Source organism: Amphiura filiformis, chromosome 6 (genome assembly GCF_039555335.1).
Source record: "Amphiura filiformis chromosome 6, Afil_fr2py, whole genome shotgun sequence".
In the NCBI taxonomy this organism is placed as follows: domain Eukaryota; kingdom Metazoa; phylum Echinodermata; class Ophiuroidea; order Amphilepidida; family Amphiuridae; genus Amphiura; species Amphiura filiformis.
Genome location: NC_092633.1, coordinates 64,940,807 through 64,960,863, shown reverse-complemented (window position 1 = coordinate 64,960,863; position 20,057 = coordinate 64,940,807). Strand labels below are relative to the sequence as shown.

General features: G+C 35.6%; 1 protein-coding gene across 1 annotated transcript; it reads right to left on the bottom strand.

Moving 5' to 3' along the window:
• Window positions 1-2,833: 2,833 nt before the first annotated feature.
• LOC140155822 (required for meiotic nuclear division protein 1 homolog) lies at window positions 2,834-18,615 on the bottom strand. Its single transcript, XM_072178806.1, has 9 exons — window positions 17,742-18,615; window positions 17,025-17,133; window positions 14,889-15,013; window positions 13,804-13,904; window positions 12,995-13,101; window positions 11,941-12,005; window positions 9,689-9,886; window positions 6,042-6,158; window positions 2,834-4,550 (listed from the first exon to the last, which is right to left on the bottom strand). The coding sequence occupies exons 1-9, from the start codon at window positions 18,393-18,395 to the stop codon at window positions 4,452-4,454; spliced, it is 1,575 nt and encodes a 524-aa protein (XP_072034907.1). The 5' UTR covers window positions 18,396-18,615; the 3' UTR covers window positions 2,834-4,451.
• Window positions 18,616-20,057: the final 1,442 nt, after the last annotated feature.

Here is a 20,057-nt window from a genome sequence, read left to right as displayed (position 1 = left end):
GAATTACAATGGTTAACCTTCAAAAATACCACTTCAACAATACATTGGCACATACAATTTGACAACTTCTTAATAAATAAGAGAAAAAGATACTTATTCCTTGAGAAAATAAATTATGTTTGTATGTTGTAATGGAAGCCCTTTAACGAAAAAGGTCATGGCACTGACTTTAGTTTCAGTATGAAACATTTGATATAAATATAGTATAGGGATGTAGGAATTAAGACAAAACAATATTTTTGTACTAAGAACAAGAATGTAATGTTATGAATGAAAGGGAGTACCTGAATTCTAGATTAATGAAGAAATTTGGAAACTGAAATGAGCACATGAAATGAATTCTTAATCAAGAATCCTCATCAAAAAATTCTCTTCCAGTTGATCTGAGAAAACTGATATTTATAGATGTATAATAATTTGATTCTTCCAAACATATATTCCGTCCGAATACAATTTTACATAATTCCAAACTTAATATATTAGATAGCAATAATTTAGTAATGTACAGTATTTGTGAATATTAGATGTTAAATATTTAATGCACATGTTTGCGTTGTTATAATTTCAATGTTCCTTATCCGTCCACGGCAAACTATAAAAGCATTGTATAGTATTTTGTATTCAGTATGGTCAGATTATAAAGAGAAAAATCTGCTTTTCACTTTTTACATGTAAAATGTGACTCTCATATCGTATCGTGCTTTTTCCATTGTCATATCACAGATTATCTTGAGTTGCTTTTTGTGAATAAAATATATCATTACAAAATTTTGACCATCAGTTGACTTTCATTCCAGTAAGGGGCAGCTCATAATCCAACTTTTTATGTTCATTTTCCATTGAAACAAAATATGTATCTGTTCTCTGAGAATTTGAGTAGAAGACAAAGGCAAATATTTTCAGCAAAAAAAGTTGCAATGGAGAACAGATGCATTTTTTTCAAGCATTAGAATTGGACTTCTGTGCAGAAACATGAATGCAAAAATATTATCTCTTCTGCTTTTTGGCTTTGTGACATTGGTGCAAAATTCAGTGGGTCCTTTGATGTTACTCACTGTACACAAATACACTTCTAAAATTAATACAACAAATATTGGCATGATTACAATCACAAGAGTTTGTAGTTCATAATTTATTTGTCCAAAATACACAATAATTATAATATTATATTCAACTAGATTTCGCGGTTCTCGGGTTGGGCGGTTCTCGTGATAGGCCTATCTATAATTACCCAACACCCGTTACCCATAATACTTGTCCTAACCTTTCAAACTACTACGATATACGTCGCTCAATGATTAATCAACTCTGTTTTGTAGGTGTGACGCTTACTTCGGTACCCATAATCTGAAAACCCATCGTTCACCTCTTTCAAATCCTGTCTTGAAAATAGTATTGGTCCGATGAGATGCACCTGTTAGTCACACTGTAATGCTTTTCCGATGCTCGCACTGTACTCCGCGCACACTCCCGTTGATACTCCGCGATCGATAGCGCACCGCGAGCACGCGATAGTGCACAGCGTGAACGCTGAACGCGCTGAACGCGATAAGCGCCAGCGGACAGAGGACGGACGGACGGACACGACGTAATTAGTATTAAGATGCAGGCGGCGAATGGCATGAGAGCCGCCAACTTGTGAAACCGCCCGGCCGTATGGCATTTTCCATATACTCGGTTAGTTTTGTGGGGTTCATTATCGAACCCCAACGGTTTTAGCATGTATTTATATTATTTATTAACATAGGCCTATTTGTTTGTGATATTTCAAGCGTTTTAAAATTTCAAAATAATCCCATTCAATTACACGGTTGACGATGAAAATTTACTGAATTTAGAGAATGCAATGCGACCACCACCTGATTCAATGTGCTCCCTGCACATACAAACAATCATTAAAATGGATACTATGGACTTATATAGCTCTTCATGTTCCAAGTGCCCCAGAACTTCATTTTGGAGATCAAAATTGTTTTTCTGCCTTAAATGTAAACGCCTTTTGGAAGAAATTTGTACTGATATGATCCAAGTGATTTTATATGGATATCTGAAGACATCACTGCCAATCAAGGCATTAGCCAGAGGGGTGTCTTTAGGGTGTCCAATCCACACCTGATCACTTGTTTTTTGGTAACATTTTTTTTCACATTCACAAAATATACCCTCCCAATGGTGCACCAACCTTTTTGCACAATTTCAACAACTTAAGTAGACATTGTCCATTTGAAACCAAGCAAGTAATTCTTTAGTGTTGAATACCCTTGAATTGCCGTAGGAATGTGCAACCACAACAGATAAAATGCAGTTTCATTGACAAGGGAGCAAACATGCCTACATTGACCCTATTACAATGAAGTTACTTGGCTCTCATGATTAAGTTTGAATCTGTTTGTTATGTGAAAAGGTGTGTGACCAAATTGACAACTGCTACCCCTAATTTATCCGATCAAAATATCGATTTACATATGGGGTGAAACTATTTTATTCCTTGAAGCTTTATTTATTTTTTTGATTCAGTTGACTGGTTTCGAAGAAATGAGCAAAATGACATAATGCATGCATCAATTCAATTCATTCCAAGTTTGATAAACAGGGACTTTTATCATACACGCTCACTCCTTCGTAAAGTTTGTGTACATGTATCTCTCTTCTTTTTTATAATCCGACAGTGTTATGTTAGGCCCCCAAAAAAAATTGTTTGTTTGTCCACGTCCGACCGACCGTGTACCCTGGTCCCGACTGTCTTTTTTTAATTTTTTTTTTTTTTTTTTTTTTGGATTTTTTTTTTTTTTGGATTTTTTTTTTTTTTTGGCATCGATGGGACTTTGGTTAGTACAAATTTAAAGAAAGAAAATGTAAAGAAAATGAACAGTATAACATGCAGAACCATCTCAAGAGTTAAACCAGTGAAGTGCTGTGTGTTTTGACTTATTTACCAGTCTTCAAATTGTCAGTTTCAAGTGCAATATCTGTAATAAAAAAAAAATCCGACCTACCGACCCAACTGTTTCATAAGCCTCTATGGACAAACAAACAATTTTTTTTTTGGCCTTATTGATGCTTTTAATGAAGGTGAACAACCTTACATTGGGTTTCAGAGAAGAACGGCAGTCTGTTGCTCAGATTGCTTTCAAATGTGGAATGAAGTGAATTGACCCATGCGTTATGTAATCTCTCATTTCTTCGCAATCTGCCAACCGATTACAATTAGCGTGTAAGATGCAGAATAAGATGGGCTATATACTGCTTTTTAAATTTTTGGATTATGATCCCTATTACTAAACTTACGTCCAAATTCATTCACTTGGTAATTTTTTTATGGGACACCCTGTAATTCATATTATGGATACAAAATGATTACTTTAGTGGTTAGTTTCAGCAAAATACCATCAGCTGTAATTCAACAGTTTACAAAAATCAAAATGTAACATGATCTGATCCACTCAGGCTTGTCAGTATTTGTGAAAATTGAATAAACTGTTGTATATAATACCGAAAACACTTTGTTTCTAACATACATGTGCTTTGTTAGAAGTTATGGAGTTTGGAATGTAATTTTTCTATTCCTTTAGCTTTTTTAGTTATGCCTATATTTCAAATTCATAATTGGTGCTGATTATGGTGGCCAAATTCAATATATAAACCATTAGCACCATGGGTTCCATAATAACATTATTTCATATCATTTAATATCACACATATGGCCTACAGTCATCACACATACAAGCACCATATATGTCGATCAGTATCAAATAGGTGTAATTCAAAAAAATTCAAAACCAAGTTCAATATCCCTTACATAGGGTTACTGTCGTGCTGTGGAACTTGGTCCCAGACACCAGGTGGTATACGAACACAACATGGTTAGAGGGGAAGTAGTGAAAATTACTGGTCCCGATGTGTTGGTTGATTTTGACTACTTTCCAACACTATTTGATTTACTATACCATATAAATATTTTCACTGTCACCAATATATTTGTAGTTTTTCCTACTTCCTCACATCTGCAAGATTATGTGCACACAGGAAGTTGTTGCAATATCACACATGTATGCTGGCGCAATTGACCAATGAGATATCGGGATTACCTAATAAATATTTATGAGGTATAGTAAACTCAAAGGTTACCTTTCTTGTAAAATTGACTCACATGAATACATTGTCAGCTGTATTCTTCATATTTCAGCTAGAAAAAAAAAAGATTAGGTATTGCACAGCAAAGTGCTTGTCTACATACAGCCAGTGATGTCAATGCAATTTATTTGGGAGCAACTTCAAATCACATGCATTCATTCAAAGAAGCTAAATGGATGCATAGGTGAATCACTGACTCTATAATATCGTAGCACTGTTAGTGGATGTCTTTTTGTACTGAGCTATTTAGACCCATTTGTTTGTATTAATGACACTTGCTGCAAACATTTGTGTTTGGTCCCTTTGGTAAGTCATCTTCATGTCCTTGATGTTGAATTCTTTGATTTGAGTTCCTGAGCACTCTGCTTATCACCAATGAAATAAAGCTTGATGTAGTGGATAAATTCAAATACAACCTGCAACAGAAGAAACAAGATAAATGAAATAATTGCCTTATTATAATGAAGGCAAATGTGATTTTATTAATACCGGTTAGTCCAAATCAACTTCCAACTATAAATTTGATTTGGTTTATCTTTTGATGCTGTTGTGCTATAGTAGTCTGACTGGCAACATGCTGAAATTGCACAGCTTTCAAATGAGAATTTGTAATCTCTTGACAGGAAACCCATCACCAGCAATGTGGAAAGCTGAAAATGTAAACAACGCTAAACCATTTCAGCATGTTGCAGATCAGACCACTTATCTCTCCACAATGATGCACACATGCTTTTCAGTCAAATCTCAATATCCAACCCAAAATATATGTATGTGAATAAATGCAACAAATTGAGGGTTCAGTGCAACAAAGACTTATCTCCATCAGCTCTCCTGGGTAATGGTGTGTATAAAATAAATGCAATCAAGATTATGAATAAAATTAGCCAGAGTGGCTAAATGACTGGATGAGCCAATTGTTGTACTGAGCCCTCAAAATGTGGTATAGAATAAAATGCTCGAGCTTAAGCTTTCATTTGAAATTAAAATATCTTTGTACCACCAAAATGGGGATATCTTTGGACCACCTTGTATTAGCTGCTCTATTTGCTGCTTCCATGTTGAATAACACAAACCCTTGTCATATGTATGACAAAATTGGACATTTGTCATACATATGATATTCTCTACTTAACATTCCCTAAATGGCAATAGCCACTTAATCATGCAGGCTCACTCCTATTTATTCAATGATACGAATTCCCCGTTCGTAGAAATGTTTACAGTATACTCCAAACCCACAGTGAGTGTCGTGGTGTTATGCAAATATTTCATGACATGTTATATGTGATTTAATCATGGCCTCGTACTTCTATGTAAAATACCGTTTAGAATAAAAAACATGCATATTCATCAATGACGTCATATAAATGTTGATTGAATTATGATAGGTATATAGTTCAGTGGACAGACGGATCGACGAAAATATCGTGTGTAGGCCTACTCGCCGACAATCATCCTAAATTTCAAAAAGATTTTCAGGACTGTATAGATTCCTCATGCATTATTTATTACTACTGTAGTAGATTTGTGAGTTTTCTCCACTGAAAAATGTAAACCTTCTCTGGATTACTTAGAATGGTGCAATAATTATGTGTACCCCCGTACAGAGGAAAACTTGTTTAGGGGGTGTTCAAAAAAATTTGGTCACGCATGCATACACTGTCATATTTGAGTGGCCCCCGGGCTAAAATATGACAATTCACATGTTCACCTTCTCCCCATAGAACAGTACAAAATGACATTCCTCCAAATATACCCATTTTTGGTAACACCGTTGTCAATGTCATAATCTAAAAATACAATCCTTTCACAACACATGCAGATGAGTAATATAATAGTAACCTTTCTCTCCCATTGGTACCATTACCTAATTAGCATAAATATATGATATATTTCATTCAACTTACCTCCACAGCAATCAGTATGATAATCATCCATTCCAATCTGGTTGAGTGTTTTTCAGTGAGAGTTGTACGCATTAATTCTACAAGCTCTGAACAGTGATTTAACTTTTCATTCATTACCTGAGCAGAAAAAATAAAACATGAAAACTAGAGCTAATTGCGAATACACATATACGCGACCTTAGCAATAGCTAATTACCTAGGCCTATAGCTAATTACCCCAGCTATATAGCATGAATGCATGTTAGAGGTAGTATATTATGCTGATTTTACTGAGAGGTCTTTTTTTGAAATGCACTATAACTTTTGAATTTGGCTAGAGACCAAGGTTAATTCGTTAGCTCACCTATAGCATATGCGAGTTCAAAAGGTCCAGCATATGTATAATTCATTGGAATATACATGTATGAAGAGATGTTTGTAGTATTAATCATAAATTATGGTCGTGCGCCGTGAATTGGGGGCCAAATGCGTTACATACTAAAAAATTCAACAATTTACATGTTTTTGTACTTAAACTGATCTAATTCATATTCTGTTCATCAAAACCCTATAAAATTATGTATCACTGTAAAGCTTAGAGTACCAGGAATACACACATACAAATATTTGGTCAATATACAGGGTGCCACAAATGTCATATAGGGTGGAAAAGTTAAATGTTGGTTCAAAAAGTATACAATTTTGTTCCTCTCTTATTTACTAACATAAACACCTGGTCTGTTAAAACCTTTTTAGATGTGCTAATAACATTGTAGACTTTCAAAAAAAGCAAACTTGTAATGATGAGTTATGTTGCCTAACTGAGATACAGGGTGTTCAAAAGTCGTACAAAATTTTTATGATTTTTATTATATTTTCAATCAAAACTTTTTTCCTTCATGCCGTACACAAAAACCAATGGCATATTTGAATTCCTCATCAAATTTCCTTCTAAGAAATGATAACTTTTACAGAAGTAGGGTAACTTATTCAAGAAATATGACATTCAGAACATTTCGGAGCACAAATGCATGCTTAGTACAGTAACGTATAGGAAAAGCCTTGAACCCATGACACAGAATGCAGCATATTTACAACAAATTAAACTAGCTTGGAGTAAAATTGGTCACATTACCTACTAGACATAAATACCAAAGCAATGGTACATAATCCATCCCAATACCTTGCTGGATTACGAAGTTAGAGTAAAAATAAATTCGAGAGGCACTAAAAATAAATATTCCCTATACTTTAACACATGCCTCAACCGTATTCGCCTCAACCGTATTCGCCGCCACCCCTGACACTACTTTGTTTGAATTGCAATATCTCAAGAAGGAAATATAGTGTGAAGTTGTTACTTTCCTAAATGTTAGCTAGATAAATTAGAAACAAAATGAGACCAAAACTAGTTCAGTACCCCTCTCCATTCTTGAGATCTGGTATAGAATGTCCTGAAAAAAATGTAAAAATGTAACACCGCCACCTTTTCCTATACCCCAATTCATGACGCACGACCTCATATTACATAATTATTTTCCATACTATTACAGTATGTGAAATCATTTTGATAAGGCCAAGTAAAATAAAAAACATGTTTCAAAAAGGAGGAAGAGGGTGATTTTTATTTTTTGTCGTAAAATTGGCGCAAATACCCATAATTAGAACTGTTAACGCACACAATAATGCCTGGAAAAAGGATCCGGAGGAGGCCTCTTTTTATATCTTGTTCAAAGAGATAGGCCTCCTCTAATTATCACAAAACCTTCCAAAAGTGTTTCTTGTATATTGGCAAGGCTATAGAAAGCATTTTTACTCCCAAGACATATTTTTATAAAAGTTATAACTGAATTTAAAAAAATAAAAATATAATTGAAGAAACCTCAAAAAAGGAAGCGGGAGAAGACGCGAAACATGATTATTTTTTTTAATTATTCAATATTCATGTAAATATTTCTGTGCAACTTTGGTCATGCGCTATTATAGTGCCACTTCCTAAGGTAATTTGCTACATACTGAAAGTAATACCTACATGACCTTTGACCCCAATGACTTTTGACCCAATGACCTTTGACCCCAATGGTTGTATGCAAGTAATGTCATGCTATAATTTGTGGAATGACTTAGAATTTTTAGTAACAGAACAGAAAATCACATCAGCCATAATGACCTTCGTATGACCTTTGACCTCAAGGCTAATGTATGTGTCAAGTGACGTCATCTTGATGTAATTTAGTAAGGAGTAGCAGTTTTGGTAAAAATAATAGGAAATAACATTTTCGGCCATGATAACTTTTCCATGACCTTTGACCTTGAGTTGGTCATGTGACATTTGTGCCACCAGCTATTAGTCCTGATGACCAAGTAACATTGTTGTACTATATATATTTGCGACAGCAGCAGCATTTTAGGGTATTTGGTCATATACCGGAAGTATCCCTTAATGACCTTTGACCCGATTCTGGACAATAACTTTTAGACACGGGGTATAGCTGATGCATGTACCAAAGTGCCATCATCGTGCTGTGTAATTTGTGGAAGGAGTAGCATTTTTAGTGAAATCACGCTTTTTGGCCATTGGCGGAAGTGGATGACCTTTGACCTGAAGTTGATCATGTTTCATTTGTCCCCCCACCCAATGGTCCTAATGACCAACTATGGTCAACATGGCTCAAAGCATATGGCTACGGTGGCTTATTATAAGATTGACAGAAAGAAAGAAAGAAAGAACTTGACAGAAACAGACCTTAGCAATTTTGCAAATTGCTAAGGAATGAGTTCTTCACAATCAGACTTTTGACGGGCCATATCCATTGACTTTAAGAAAAGCATCTTTAAACTATTGGAAAATAAGCCCATAAAATGCTCTTAAACCTATAGTATGTGGGGAAAAGAAAAGTGTGAGATCTAAATTGCCATTTATTATTTATATTTATAAGATCTAATACATGCAAGTCCCACACATTACCCATTTACACTTGTCATACTTCATAATTACACACTGAAATGGTCTGCCCATTTTGCATCTTACATGATTTTTTACTTTATCCACCTAACTCCTGATCCACCAAAACAATATTTTCAATAATAACATAACCATCATTCCTGAGAGTATGAGAAAGCTGGTTTAAATTGAGGATGCAAGCCGCAGGCTACCACAGCTCTGAATATAAAAGTTGTGAGACGTAAGTTAAAACTTTCTTATACTATTAAATTGAATTGTTGTATGTGAATATTTCCTACCACTAGTACCAGTACATTCCAGCTCTGGTTGGGTATAGTCAATAAATTAGTTCATTTTAGATCACACAGAAATTACCTCTCACATGAATTGCCTATAATAATCTTTTCCTGTAAACTTTTGACAAGAGCATATTTTAATCGTACATCACATATTTACTGCATTGAAATGCACTTGTCTCTGATTGGCTGCTGAGGCAATCTGCTGTTCCCAAATGTAAATTTAAGAATGTACTTTGCACCATACACATTTGCTCTGACTTTGCAACATCATGGTAGTACGCGCTCATCAAATTCAAAGTTTTACAGCAAAATATTATAGCAAGTCCCTAAAAAAGAATAAGCTCATTTCCTTTTTACAGCAGAACCTCATATCTTGCGGAATATGCTTACATCCCAGTGTTTACAGATATGTCATGTTTACCTACTTTGGTTCGCCTATCAATGCTATAAAAGTGGCACATCTTCTGGTACAGTGTTTCTAGACTATCTCTGTCCCAGTAAAAGTCTGATGCTATCAGCAAGTCTGAACTGAGATTGACGCAATGCCGGAGAGCAAACAGTTTGCCTCTTTTCTTCATTACTTCATCTGTAGTCATAGTAATTGGTTTGCCCATACTCATGTACTGCAAATATAAATGGGGAAAATGAACAGAGAGTGTGAATGACACAAAGTATGTGAAAAACCACTAATAATAAACAAACTGTTTCTTTCTTTTTTTGATGTGTTTGGGGCTCAAGTAAACTGACATATGAAAATTTTGAGAGTGAAAAAAATCAGGACTCAGCGGGGATTGAAACCCGGTCGCTTGGTTACCGGTCAAGAGCCTAACCACTGCACTACCTAAGTTCACAGTCAGTACTCTGGCAATCTCAACTTAAGTCCTCATGATTTTTTTTCTCTCTCGAAATTTTCATATGTCAGTTTGCTCGAGCCCCAAACACATAATTTAAATCATAAATTTTGGGCTTGCATCGTTTATTTCCGATCCTAGCATATATTAATTTTACGCCCTGCTAGGGTGAAGCATATAGGCCGCCTCCTTATTCATTATTTCTTTTTTTGGTATAAATTTCTTGTCTCAATTGTCATAATCAACAAAATAATCTACCCTTCTTCACACAATCTAGAGTATTAAATCATGCATGAAATCACATCAGCCGGTGTAATTTTTGCAATTGGAATTATAATACGTTTATGGGACCTTTGGACGTCCAACCGATCGATTTGAACGTACCATTGGCCAGGAGAGGAGGCATCTCGGTAGACGATAAATCAATATGACCTTCATCAAGTGAGGATCAGCCAAGCACGAAAAAGTTTCTTGTTTAGCGCAACTGGCACATTATCTTTAAACATTTCTTACTGTAGGCCTAATCATAATACAGGCCTGCCTCCAGTGTAATGTGCGAGTAGAATGATTTTGATATTCTTCTTGATTTGATTAGTATTATTACTATTTCTTTTCTTTTAACACCTTTACATCATAGGCCTATTATGATACAGTTACCATTTTCCATATACGCCTTCCAGTTTGCAAAAGGCGTACAGAAAATAACGAAATACCTGTGTGATGGTTGAAGGCTCTGATATAAACTACGGGGACAATTAACTGATGGCATGAATAATTATATATATCAATGAAAAATACTTTGTGGGAACAAGTTAATTTAATGATTATGATTCTCAATATTTATATGCAAAGTATTGGTTAGTACTTTTATGTATTTTCCAATTGGATTTAAACATGTTTAATACACACCTGCATTTGTAATACTTGTTGGGGAGTAAACTTAATATTCTGTGTGCGTGGCCTGAACCAAAGGTCTGTAGTACAAATATGTGTATTTGTCCAGCGTTTAGAGAACGTGTACTCAACCGTTGCTGTCAAAAGACCTTTGATTCTGGATTCTTGTCCGAGTATCTAATAACAATGTACCATATATGCCTACTGTGTATGCGGTGGCATACCATAATTCTCCACTGATGTATAGAAGAGTATCAACAAACTTTAGTACTTCTCGGACCTAAAGATTATAAGGGATTATACACCTGGATGATGTTGTATTCATACTTCCACCTACCTGCACCTACTGCGATGTCGCCCAAGATAGCCTTTCGAATATGCTCCTTGTGTGGCATGTAAATAAACTAATTAGGTATGAAGCATGCACGCAAGGTTAACATCGTAACACGTCTGCACATGTCCGTAGGTGCTAGGCCTAATATGAACTTTCATTTAACATTCTAACCAAGCACATGCACCTCAAATCAAACCTTCTACCTCTCCTCTGGCAAACATAGTCCAAGGGTCCCTTAAACGTACTATAGCTACCCAAAAAACACACGTCACAACATGTCATGGAAAAACAGAGTGGACAAAGTTGTCGACAAAGGCCGTGTTGGCAATCATAATGTTTAAGCACTAAACTTATGAGACTTTTATTCTATTAAAAATAACGTCTGCCTAGTAGCTGAGATTAAAACTATTTCTCTTGAGCTCAAGGCTGAGAGTGAATTATATTCACTTGATTGGTTAAATGTCTTGTCAATCTGTTTTGTCTCCCTTTCAACATCCCCCGCTTACAATAATGGCTTTATTTAATATAATGTGCATTTAATCTAGTTAGTCCATTTTACAAGGCAAAACACAAAGGTGTCCCAAAAACAACAACTTACATCAGGAATGTATTCAATGGAATCCACAAAATGGTCTAGAGAGTTCTCCCACATAGCCAGCTTGACTGTAATAAAACAACATGCCGTAAAACATATTCACGTTAACATAAAATTTACACATTATCTCTGAAGAATTACACTTGGTTTCATACATGTAGTTTCAAGAAATACACATCTCTAATTGTCTTTATAATGAAATAAAACTTGCAGCGTCTTAGAGATAGCGTAAGTATTTTACTTATTGAGTCATTGTGAAATTCCCTGCAGTGGCAACTTGCTAGGGTATTGATTTGGGGAGGGGTCTGAATTTAACTGCTAAAATCTGTACAGTAATGATTCGTTTAGAATTGGGTTAGTGACCCATGAGATTACTCAGTCCCTTGGAGGCAACTTTAAGCCATCTGTCATGTGTACTGTATATATATAGTCATATCTAGATCTACATTGACCAATCTTCAAATCCCAAATCAACTCCCAATTGATCTGCTCACTGAAATCTGCATCTGGTGCCTGAACTGCATATCTTATCCTTTTTGAAAATCACATTAACCTGGTAGTGAGCACTCTTTGTATCTACCTATGACAGATGGTATACCATAGAATTCTGTCTATAATTAAAGACAGAGATAAAAACAATTTATCGTGGCTGATGTCACTGTCAATTACGATCCTTGATTGGTTCACACAGGTTAATCAGCGCGTAAAAGGAAGACCGATCTATCTGGTGCTGATCGGAGAAAAGGAATAGCAGCAAATGGCGAAAAAATATGTACATTTACAAGGCAAAAAGCAGCTTTTCTAGGCATTGTGGACATGGTGCCTTCACCAAAGAAAGTTTCCTACTATAAAGACCTAACTTTTGAGATGGTTTGCATGTCGAAAGGGGCAAAATTAACAATAAGGCGCCCGGTTATAAATCCGCGTTCAGCAAGTCATCATCACAACACTTGTAAACAAAACGTGCTCGAATTTGATTGACAGATGACGTCAGACGCGATAAATTGTTTTTATCTCTGTCTTTAATTATACAAGCGTATCTACACTCCTATATTACCTGAATGCATAATGGCATTGGAAATTGCAAATTTTTCTAGTGGAAACTTCTTGGGATCTCTTGTATCGAATGTAATCACACCTTTGCTGTTCACAGTTGTGTCTTTCCTGCAGAAAAAACAAAGCATGTCCTTCTGTTAAATAACTACAGTAACACAATGCCTGATTATAAACACTGTATTTGTGGGTATTATACATTGTATATAATGCAGCATTGGTTCATTGTGGAAGAACCAAATACACACTACATTTGAAGACCGAGGACAAGACTTGGAGAAACAATGGATTTCTAATGAAGTAACGAGACAGCACTGTCAACTATTTTAGAGTGCCTTCAAATTTAAAGTCACTATCAGTCATTTTCCCCACAACCTTCCGATCTCTAGACGGACGCTCCATTAGGCTACCAGCTCCCACTGATAAACGGTGGTTGAAACTGGGTACTAATGTGAGCAGTCAAGGTATACAATACACACAAACATATATTATGCAAGTACACAAGTACAAATCACTGATAGTCACTTTTGTAACTGAACTTTTCAGTTAACTAAAGTAAGTGAAATAATTCATTTCACAATGTTTGTTCTTTGAAACAACTAAACAGTGAAAAGTATAATGAACTTAAAAGCACGTTTTATCTTTCTCTCAAGGATCAGGACCAGGTCTCACAGGCACAGAAATTTCCAGGAGACCCACCCCTGTATACATCATTTTAAGTAGGCTAAAAAGTACAAGTGAAATGATTTGGAAATAATAGGATTCTGCATCTTGCTCACACATCATCTCAAACCATGGAACAGGAAAACTTACTCTGAATGCCTATAGTTTATTTGTTCATTTTCTTCCTGGACAGTTGACTCTAGGTATGGGTTACGCTGGTGGTACTCCAATATCCACAAAATTTCTTTTTCCTAGTAATAAGAAAAATAACAGTAATCACAATTTCTATACAATTCCTAAACTACAAGATGGGGGAAAAGATTTTGCTTCACTATTATAAGTTTTAAATGAATAGATGTAATTGATTTTTCATGGCAGATATTATTCTACAAGAGTGTAGTATCCAAGTTAGCTCTCTTAACCTTAAATCAAAAAGTGATTCAGTAATCATGTCATATTTTCAGACCACTGAGTTGAAATAGACTGACAGGTCACAGGTATATGACATAAATCTATAAAGCAAGCAAGCATGCAAGCAAGTAATCAAAAGGTACTTTTACAAATAACAGCTTTCCATACTTTGTCTGTTAAATTTTCCATCACATAAGAAAACATCAGATAAAATAACATAACATAACAACAAGTATTTATATGCGCCTTTGCCTCGGGATTCAAGGCGCAAGAGAAAAGAAAGTTTTGATCAATGACTTAAATGAGTTCAGGCTGATGGCATTCTTGATTGTAGATGGTAAGCCATTTCAAAACCTTGCGGCAGTCACTGAAAAGGCTCTATCCCCAGCACATTTCCTGGTGCGAGGAATGAAAAAATTAACACTCTCACTGGACCTAGTACTCATAGCATGTATGGAGCTCTTGATCGTGAGACAGTTGGAAATGTACTGAGGAGAGAGGCCATTCAGGGACTTGTACACAAGCGTGAGTGTCTTGAACTTGATTCTCTCATGAACTGGTAGCCAATGAAGATCTCTTTCATGTTTGGTACTTTGATTATGTGTAGATGACAACTCTGCAAAGAAATGGGTTTTGATGACAACTTTGGAGCCTGGAAAAATAGACCACACCAGTACTCAATTTTGAGCCTCAGCTATTTTGTTTTTAGATATTGTGTTGATGTGCAGTTAATTACTAGTTATCACAATAGAACTATGTCCGAATACAATGGCATATTAAGAAGTTGTCAAGTTCCTTGTCACAATCGTATCTCATAAGCTTACCAGATCTGGAGTTGCATTCCAAAAGACCACTGCCCCTTCTTCAAAGAAGACAATTTCTGTTGGTTCATCATGCCATAAATCTTTGGATGGTTCCACTAAATGCATGTACAGCACACCATCAGCATCTAGTTGAACAACATGAAAAATGATGATGCTTGTCAAGACATGGTTCTCAGGCTTCATAATGTTATGGTATACCCCAGTCCCTGGCACATATAGTTAAATCAGTGACCCAATAGAATACTTCTAGCAAGCTGGAAAAGTTCATTAAGGCAATTATAATGAAGTCATGTTTGGACAGAATATCTTTCCAACTGGTTACCACCCCTACAGTACCTGATAAAGATTGGGAGTATTCTGGACTGAAATCATGTACAGCAACTGTTTGTCATCTTTAATTTTCTCTCTGTTTTCTACGGTTGCACGACTAAGTCACCAATAGTTATAGTCACATCTAGCAAATAACCATACAGTAGTCACAACTTTTGACTATGACCTGGGGTCCCTTAACCGTTCGTGAAGTTACAAAAACAAATCTAGATGTATCTTTATGAAAGGTCTCTGTAGTAAATCCCTATTACTTATGAAGGATACCGTTTGTAAGTAAGTTTAGTGAAATGGAACTTACGACTCGTTGTTAGCTCCAAATGATTTTGAGACTTATGAAACTTCATAAAGTTAAGTGAAATGGACCACACATATATTTTTTATAGTTAGCCATCTATTATGTCCTCAAAAATAACATCAAAAAGGGAATGTAAATATTACATAAACTAAGCTGGTAACTTGTTTTACATCTATGCAAAATGTTGTTGAAATTAATCAATATTATTTGTGAGCAGTGTCTTGGCATTAGTTGTGATTATTTAAGGTAGTACTACACCCCCTGATAAATTTTGTGACCAATTTTGCATTTTCTCAAAAAATAACAAAACACTGGTAACAAAAGTTATATATACATAAGCCAAAAAATTAAGGTACCAGTTATGTTCACCCCTGTATATCCTAAACAAAGATGGGCATGTCATAATTGGAACAAGCAGTCAATAGCTGCGTATTTTAGGTCAAATTTAAGACCTCATTCGTTGAAATCGTTCAAGAAATGAAGACACAACATACAAAAACCCAAGGAAGATGCCAATTTAATAGTTGCAGCTTGCTCCATTGCAAGACCTATTGATTTGTACACAAAGCGTTCTCGAACAACAGAACTAACGCTGTGCTTCCATTGATTAGCATGTTAAAACTAGCGTTGTGGTTTCATTGATTAGAACACAAAATTGCAACTTTTGATTTTGTTTCTTCCTTAGAAACTGTTTCTTTAATTCTCAACCAATGTCAACAAATAAGGTCTTAAATCAGAGCTAAAAAGTACAGATAGTGACTGCTTGTTTTAATTTTGACATATTGGTATTTGTTTAGGATATACAGGGTGAACATAACTGTTACCTTAATTCTTTGGCTTACTGTATTAAAGGGGCAAGGAATCCAATTACTTCACTGAAATTTTAAGTGATTCAAAACAAGTGGTTCATTATATATGTTAAGAAATGAGGTACATTCTAGCGCTACCTCTTTCTTATCATAAATAACATACCACTTGTCTTGAGTCACTGAAATTCCGGTGTAGTAACTGGATTCCTTGCCCCTATAATATACATAACTTTTGTTACCATTATCTTATTATTTTTTTGAGAAAAATGCAAAAATAGTCACACATTTTTCAAGGTGTGTAGTACCACCTTAAATAAGCGGAATTAGGTAATATAACCCTAGTATTTACACCTCCGCAGCATGAAACATTTCTATTTCTGACCATCTACAAGCCACATCTACTATCAAATAAATCCAGAAATATCAGTGCTCAATGGTAGTGTTCTGTGTGGAGAAATTCTTTGGAACATGTTGTAGAAAATCTAGTCAGGGCCTTACACAATTTATGCATGTAGTAAGTGTCCTTTCAAATCTAGTCACAATTTTTTGTAACATTAATAGTTCTTCCATTTGTTTATTTAGAACCTACACCTGAAAACACTGACTATAAACATACATAACATGGAAAGTCAGGGAAAAGGTTGGCCTGCTACCCTGTACCTGTCCCTTAAGGCTTTGGGACTTGTTACAACTGGTACTAACCTTGAGGCAAATCTACAGGCAGGTATTTGCCATATCCCAGCAATGTTGTCTTCAGTGTCGCCAAATAGTAGAATTCTGCAGTGGCATATGCAGAGCACATCAGCATGTCCTGAATTCAAAAATAACAGTAGTCAATGGCATAATGTAGTTAAGGGATTATCTATTTTCTACTAATAAGACTGACTGGAATTAACCAAATTTTAAAACTTAAAAGTTTTGTCATCAAGTTATAAATGAAAGGCATTAATTTATCAAAAGCGTTCACTTACAGTGGAAATTCCAACTGAATGAACACAGCCTGACATCGCGTGACGATTTTTGGCGTACATTGCGTGATGCACGCCAGCGTGTGCGACTGTGCGTGGGTTACGCGGAAGTGAATCCAACCATGCCAACACACTCATGATTGGTTAGTATTGTATCCAAGGTCATGTGTTTGGGTTGTAGTTAGAAATATGCAAAATATGATTGCGGTTGGATCGAATACAGCTGTTGACAGCTGTGTTCATTCAATCGGAATTCCCACTGTAGTAATTTTACACACGATACACTTGTGCCCTATCTCAGATTCAAAACACTTTGAATGTAGGACTAAATGAGAGTTAAATCACAGCTTACATTGTATGACATGAAATTAAAAGAATTTGAATTGATCACATCATAAAATTTTGCAATAATATGTCCACCCCAACAACCCACACATCCCAGAAAACATACCTTTTTGGCTACTCTCTTTGCTGGTTTCTTAATTCTTTTCTTCAAGTCCACTGCCTTCATTTCCATGTCCACCACTCCAGGAGCTTTCATCTTCTCTTTAGTGCCTTCACTTTTAAGCATCTTGCCATATTGTCGTGATTTCTTTGGTCTGTGTCTGAAAAGCAATGGAAACTCCTTGTTCTCCTCCACACCTTCATTAGTCTCCCCTGCATCTGTGTGTTTATGTCTTGCAATAATGTCACCATAAGAGGCACTGTATGGTTTGGAAATACCAATTTGAGATGATAAATGATGCTGGTTTGTAAGTCTCATAGATTCAATTGACTTACTGTTGCCACTGTGAATACACAACTCTGAAGACATCCCATCATGTCTTTGGAATTTCTTTGATGCATTGAATACACAATATTCTGATGATTTTCTGCAGGAAAATTGACTTGTAATTGCCGGCACATGTCTGCCATTTGCATGAAAGTGATTTCTCTCATGAGATTTCTGTTGTGATTTTATCTGGCCACTTTGAAAGTAGAATCCTTGGAAAAGAGATTTACTGGTTGATGTGGATGCAAATGTTCTACATTTTTGAAAGGTATGCTTGGTTTCATACAAAATAAAGTGAGTTAAATAAGTCTGTATGATCTTGGGTAATGCCATTTTCAATTGATTCTTCAACTCAAATCACATGATCCACAAGTCTATGAGGACAAGCTGGGAAAGAAAAGAAATAATTATATGGTAAATATTATTTGGATCAGTAGAATATTAAGGTATCACACTGAAAACTTACAGATGGACACATCTTTACAAGTTGTCTCATGTTCCTAGCTTAACAGAATTAAACACTTAAGGGGGTACTACACTCCTGGCCAATGTTGTGCCTATTTTTGAATTTTTCTCAAAAATTATAGTGCATTGGTGATAAGTAAGATATGTATATTATAGGGACAAGGACTACAACTACTGCACTGAAAATATAGCAACTGAAGGCAAGTTATTATTGATTTATTGATCAAATATTGGGTTTCCCTCATTTTTGACTGTAACTCCACAACTGTTGTCTGTGCTGAAATAAAAAAAAAACAGGCACAAAATTGGCCAGGGGTGTAGTACCCCCTTAATGCAAACTGCAATTTCAAACTCTAGGCCTTGGAAAAATGTCACCTCTGAGATCATCCATAAAAAGTATCAGAAATTCCAAGTTTAATTTACTTGGATACATCGAGTAAGATAACTATGATTTGAATATCAGATATGTGAGTACCAATTTCATTATCATATAAGCAGGCCCGTATTACAGGATTTTTTTTTTTGGTGGTGGGGTGCTGATTTTGAAAAAAGTGGACCTTTTTTTTTTCCAAGGGGGCAATTTTGTAAAAAGTGGACTTTTCCTCAAAAATTTGGACTTTTTTGACCAAAAAAAGCATAAAAACACCACTTTTTTTGCTCGATACGCTCACAAATTGACATATTTTTGTATACTTTTGGGGGGGTGCGACCGCACCCACCCACCGCACCCCCCTGCGTACGGGCCTGCATATATGGCCAAGTAAAATAAATAACATGTACATCGCCCCCGCCCTCACCAATTTGTGGAGATTTTCAAATATTTTTTTATTTTCCTATTTGCTTCCTTACTTTGTTGTGATGAAAAGACATGTTTAATAGAAGTTCTTGGTTATCATTTATAAACACATTGCAAACACTTTCTTCAAGCTAGGGCTTGGGGTAAACAACAAAAATATTAGGGGCCTTCCCGATTTTATGATGCATTGACAAACACTTTGCAATTGCAATTTTACACAGATATGAATGGCAAAAAATAACAAAATAACAAATAATACGGACCTCCCTCACCGATTTTTGAAAAAGTCCGGACGATGTTATTTTTTTTTACTTGGCCTAAATTGACTAAATTGCAAACAAACTTGTTGAAATGTTTGAGGTGCTCAAAACGTTATAAAGCATGTAAATCCCATTGACACACAAAATGGCATAAGCCAGTCTCTGCGTACATAGCAATGTCAAAGCGAGTCTAGCGCAGCCCCTAATTTCAGTAAGCTTACCTCATCAAATCATGTTTTAAATTTTAAGCTTACTGACTTTCACTTGCAACTTTCTACATTTGCAAAAACACTACGTGTGCTTGAGCCAAGAAACTTCCAACTATGTAACTTTCTTATAGCATTATTTCGCAACTTATACACAGACCTAGATTACTGTTCTTAATCTTTTTTATTTAATTTATTTTCTTAAGAAAAAATCAAAAATTGCTTACCGGTACCAATTGCAAAATAAAGCTATTCACAGCCCGTCGCC

Excerpts from the sequence above, each read along its gene's own strand:
- LOC140155822 (XM_072178806.1), bottom strand. The coding sequence starts at position 18,395 with ATGGCATTACCCAAGATCATACAGACTTATTTAACTCACTTTATTTTG. Across the intron at positions 6,159-9,688 it reads GCATTGATAGGCGAACCAAA|GTAATGAATGAAAAGTTAAA; the intron begins GTAGGTAAACAT and ends TTTTCTGCTCAG. Across the intron at positions 4,551-6,041 it reads TCATACTGATTGCTGTGGAG|GTTGTATTTGAATTTATCCA; the intron begins GTAAGTTGAATG and ends CTTCTGTTGCAG.